A 5,364-nucleotide genomic window follows, 5' to 3' on the forward strand; every position below is an offset into this window, starting at 1 on the left:
ACTCATAAAGCCTAGTACAAACAATACAGGATGCAGTGGCTCACACCTGTAATAACTCTTTGGGAGGCCGAGGCAGGCAGATCATTTGAACTCAGGAGTTCAAGACCAGGCTGGGCAACATGGCAAAACCCCCTCTTCAAAAAATACAAAAATTAGCTGACATGGTGTGGTGTGTTCTAGTCCCAGCTACTCCAGTGGCCAAGACAACAGAATTGCTTGAGCCTGGGATGTCAAGTCTGCAGCGAGCTGTGATTACACCACTGCACTCCAGTCTGGGTGAAAGAGTGAGACCCCATCTCAAAAAAAAAAAAAAAAAAACCAATACAAGATACCCAATAGAAGCTGAGTTATAGATAAATAATGAATAATTTAGAATAAGCTGATACTAAAAAAAATTGTTCATTTGAAACACAAATTTCCCCAGGCATTGTGTATTTAATCTGGACACCCTACTTTGACAATTTTACTTTACAGCAAAACAGTGGGTAATAGCATGTCAATCAGAAGGCTCAGTTTTTTGTTATAAAATACTGAAAAACTAATTAAACTAATGAGATATTTATTGAAAGAACAGCAACACAAACCCAATAGGCATAATGAAACAAAACAAAACTCGGTGGGCAGAATGAGTATTTCCTCAGACATCCTGGCAATTCCTACCTAGGGCACTGCCTCTGTGTGCCAGGCGGCCGTGCACCTGTGTTATCTAGTAACATCAATGAAAAATTATCCTTCACTTTCTCTGGGAGCAGTGGTTTCTGGATGTGTTTTCTGGTGGTATTTTAACGTTTCAGGCCGACGAAAGGCTCTCGGACACTTGGAACACTGATAGGGTTTCTCTCCGGAGTGGATGAGCTTGTGCTCGTTCAGGTTCTTCCTGTAGGTGAAAACTTTCTTGCAGTCTTTACATTTGTAGGGCTTCTCTCCTGTGTGGCTCCTCTCGTGACATTTCAAGGAGAACCTCCTGCTGAACCGTTTGTGGCAGACGTCGCATGCGTAGGGCTTCTCCCCAGTGTGGATTCGCTGGTGAACGCGGAGGTCTGAGAGCTGCATGAAGCACCTTTCACAGACGTTACATTGAAAGGGTCTCTCTCCTGTGTGTGATCTCTTGTGGAGGGCTAGCTTGGAATTACACATAAACCTCTTACTGCACACGCCACATGCAAAGAGCAGCAGTTCCTTGGCTTCTTGGCCAACAGGCTGACTGCCTGCGCCCGCAGGGCCTGGGGAATGAACTGGATAGATCCCAGCTTGTCGCAGGGATTCTCTGTTGCCCACAGGTGTGGCGCCTCCTTGAGGCCCTTCTTGGGAAATGGAGGAGGCGTCTGGTTTGCTTCTTTTGGGACCTCTGAGATTCGGAGCATCTCCTCTGTTCCTGCTGTGAGTCGAAGCTTCTCTCTCCACAACGCAGGCAGAAGGTGTGTCAGCATCCATATTTTCCACAGAGGCTCTTTTCTGGGGTTCCTGCCCCTCCTTAGCTCCCACCACACCTGCTGGAAGAAGGGATTCCACACACAACAGTTAATAAAGCGCATTTTCAATACACCAAACTCGTTGCAGCCAAACACTGACCTTGGCTGACAACTTCCCCTCACCCTCAAGCCTAGGACATTGGACCGTAGGTCTCTGGAGAGTGGGGGGTGGAGAGGCTTTGGCAGCTGAGTGCCAGCTCCCCAGACATGATAATGCTGGGCCCCCAGACCCATACCCAGGAAGAGAGGAGCTAAAATTTCCGGGTCCAAGTCTTCATACTCACTGGGACCGTTTGGAAGCTGAGGCTCTGGGGATGTAAGTCCCGGGTTCTCCTCCCTGTCTACGTTCAGATCCTTCTCCAAGGTCGGCTTGGGTCTCAGAGTCTTTGGACCTCCTTTCGTGACAATAGTCTCTGACAGTAGGAAGTCCCCCTCCTGACAATGAAAACCGAGAGCAATGACTCCGCGTCTGAACTGGGGGAAGCACGGACATGTCTGTCCCTCCTGACTGGATGCACCCACTCTGCTAATGACACAGGTGTGGAAATATGTGCAGACTTCCCGTGGACCACCCCTCACCCCCAGTAAACATCACCGCCTCACGTCTGAGTCTGTCCCTAATCTGCACCCTCCATATTCTAAATCAGCTCCTGTGCCCGGTGGTTTTCACCCTTTGGTTCTCTGAGCATATTTCTTCCCGCCGTGCCAACGTCTCCCTGCCCCTGAGGCTGGAAGGAGCATGACTCCAGGTGGAGGCCCCTCACCTGTGGCACCACTGGCATTGGGGCTGCATCACCCTCCTGGAGGGGGCGCTCCTGTGCAGAGCAGAGACCCCGCCTCCACCCTCTAGATGCTACTAACACCCCACCAGCCCTGAGAATGCCAAACAAGAACGTCCCCAGACATGGCCACGTGTCCGGAAAGGCAAAATCACCCCAGCTGAGAAACCCTCCTCAAATTAAGAAATCAACAGTCTGAGAAAGTGGGTTCCTTGCTGAATGACTTCATGAAATGTCTTTGTGGAAACTGGGTGGGGAAGGGATCTTCAGTTCATTCATCTGTGTCAACTGCCTCCCTCACTTCACTGAGACCATTTCTTACCCCCCACCCTAAATGCTAAAAGCTCTCATGGTGGAGAGAAAAGTAGATGAAGCTTCCCTCTCTGTGATGGCTCAGGAATGTCTAAGGATGTAATACATACATGGGGAATGTCTCTATTCTTGTCCTGTGCCAAATCTGTCAATCAGTCCAGTGGACACACGATTTCCTCCTGTTCCTCCTCCTACCTCTGCCCAGACACCAAGGCCTCACACACTCACCTGCCTCCTGGATGGTGCAGGGACCCTGGGCAAGGTCTGCAGCTCTCGGCGGGCCTGGCCTTCCCCCGGACGCATCTTTTTCACAGAGGAGGCCCACTGGCTGGACACGTCTCTCGGATCATCCCTGACACTGGCGGGGGCTTCAGCCATCTCAACATCTGAGTCCAGCATAAGATATTCCTTTCCGTGGAAGGTGACTACAGTCTGTAAAGAGAAAAAAGACAATCAGACTTACTATGAGAACCTGAAAGTAGCTCTCATATTCCCTGGGTCCTGCCGTAATGCTCACATTTGACTGTAATTAATGTTCAAATCTGCCTTCCTGACACAGAATCAGCTCTATGGACACAGCAATCTGTCTGAATTTTTTTCTTCTCTAGATAAGTACATAAATATGAGTCCTTTGGATGAAAGGGTCACTACACCAAAGAGAAGGCAAGGAGAAACATCCTGGGTGAATCCAACTCAATTTGCTTGCTGATGGCAGCTCACCTTGTGTTGGAACTTAGGGGCTCATTTGGGGACCTGGAGGCAGATCCCTGGATCTCTGATACCAACCACTTTCCTGCCTCAGGATGGGACTTCTGGGCCCCCCTTCAGTTCACTCTAATGCCTCCTTCCCTACATTCCAATGTCTTTCTTTCATGTTGGCCTCACACAGTGTGTGGGTCCCTGTACCCCCTCTGCCTGTCCATCTCCTAGACCAGGAATTGGCCATCTCAGCACAGCTGATATTTGAATCTGGATGATTATTTGTCATGGGGGGTTGTCCTGAGCTTTGGAGAATGCTTAGCAGCATCTCCTGTCCTCCCCCTCATGACAGCCAAAAACTGTCCCCAGACACTGCCATGTGTCCCTGATGGGCAAACTCTCCTCTACTTGGAAGCCCTGACCTAGAGCAGCCCCTCGGGTCCTCTCCAGTCCAGGTGCACCCTGCAGCCCCCATCCCAGCTCCCCTTCCCTGAGCCAGTCAGGAGGGTCCCACTCACCCATTTCTTGGGTCTTCTGTGATTTCGCAGCAGGTCCTCCAGGTCTTTGCAGCTCTGCACGCCGTTCACCATGACTAAGACCTGGAGCTCCTGGGGCATGGAGATCATGAACTGCTCCATCACCAGCATGTCCAGGATTTGCTCTTTGGTGTGGAGGTCGGGCCTCAGCCACAGATGGCACAGCTCAGTGAGTTTCCTCAGAGCCTGGATGGGGTCCGACTCCTTTGGGCAGGTGAACATCCTGAAGTTCACGTGAGAAATCTCAGGGTCCACGTTGTGATTTCCAAGTTGAGTTTCTGAGGATGCCATAGACCGTGGCAGCTCCAACCCAGGTCTGTTGCAGGATTCTCTCTGACGCCATGAGGATGTGCAATTTGCAGCCATATCTAGTGGAGAATATTCCAATCAGTCTCTGAGAAAGCTCTTCCAGTAGCTGGTGTCTAACTGAGACCTATCTACACAGATCTCCTTTGGTTTCCCTCAGTAATAGATTCACTGTTCAGAAGTCTGCAAAAAAAAAATCATGAGCCCAATCAGTTTAAGCTTCTAGTCTATCCACCCATCCCTTCCAAAACCCTCATCCAAATCCTGGACGCCACTTCTTCAGCAGCATCGAATTCAGCACAGTGGAAATCAACCCACCCTGTTATTCTTCCAATGTCTACACCTGACTATATGTTCTGATTTAAAATCTTAATGCTCCCCTGGATCCTGATCTCCAGGAAATCATTGTGCAGAAGTGGAATCAGTTTTTTTTTTTTTTTTTTCAGTTGGAACAACATGGTTCCCAACTGTAAATTAAATCGGATAGTTATGTAAAGCTACTAAAATCTGATGCAACAATAACTTAAGTTCTTCACATTTGCCTGTCCAGACAAGATCCAAGGTAAAGCCCTTCATCATAATTACGCACAAAGATAGAGAAAAATAGTTACAACCTACAGTTTTCCCCCAACACCTGTTCTTGTTAACCCCAGGACATTTGTTTGCTCCAGGGAAGGGAAAGCATTAAATAATCATAGGAGAATTCAACTCCTACACAGATATTGTTATTTTGGTAAAATGCACATTCATAAATTTCATCATTTTTACCCTCTTCAAGTGCACAGTTTCACGGCACTAAGACATGCACCATGCTGTGCAACCATCACCACTGTCTAGTTCCAGAATTATTTCATCAGGCCAAAAGGAACCCCATCCCCATCAGTGATCACCCCCTGCCCACCCACCCCAGCCCCTGGAAATCACTAATCTACCTTCTCTCTCTAAGGGTTTCTCTATTCCTAATCTCATCTTAGAAAATGGATTTAAAGTCTAGTGCTCTATAAAATTTTCAGGAAGTGAAGTAATACAATAGAAAGATTTTTTGAGGCCGGGTGTGGTGGCTCATGCCTGTAGTCCCAGCACTTTGGGAGGCTGAGACGGGATCACTTGAGGTCAGGAGTTCGAGACCAGCCTAACCAACATGGTGAAACCCCGTCTCTACTAAAAAATACACTAAAAAATATGGGTGTGCTGGCATGCACCTGTAATCCCAGCTACTTGGGAGGCTGAGGCAGGAGAACCACTTGAATCCGGGAGGTG

The 5,364-nt window shown here is 48.6% G+C and overlaps 1 protein-coding gene across 1 annotated transcript in view; it reads right to left on the reverse strand.

Annotated features, from left to right (window-relative positions):
- Positions 1-726: 726 nt before the first annotated feature.
- The window catches only part of LOC105504921 (zinc finger and SCAN domain-containing protein 5A-like), a 7,519-nt gene continuing 2,881 nt past the window's right edge, over positions 727-5,364 (reverse strand). The window contains exons 2-5 of the mRNA XM_011932567.1: positions 3,781-4,166; positions 2,792-2,995; positions 1,757-1,907; positions 727-1,493 (exon numbers count right to left, since the gene is read on the reverse strand). Of these exons, the coding sequence (XP_011787957.1) occupies positions 727-1,493; positions 1,757-1,907; positions 2,792-2,995; positions 3,781-4,164 (1,506 nt within the window). The 5' untranslated portion in view covers positions 4,165-4,166. The remainder of the gene's footprint in view (positions 1,494-1,756; positions 1,908-2,791; positions 2,996-3,780; positions 4,167-5,364) is intronic.

The sequence above is a fragment of the Colobus angolensis genome, unplaced genomic scaffold (genome assembly GCF_000951035.1).
Source record: "Colobus angolensis palliatus isolate OR3802 unplaced genomic scaffold, Cang.pa_1.0 Scaffold96, whole genome shotgun sequence".
Lineage (NCBI taxonomy): Eukaryota > Metazoa > Chordata > Mammalia > Primates > Cercopithecidae > Colobus > Colobus angolensis.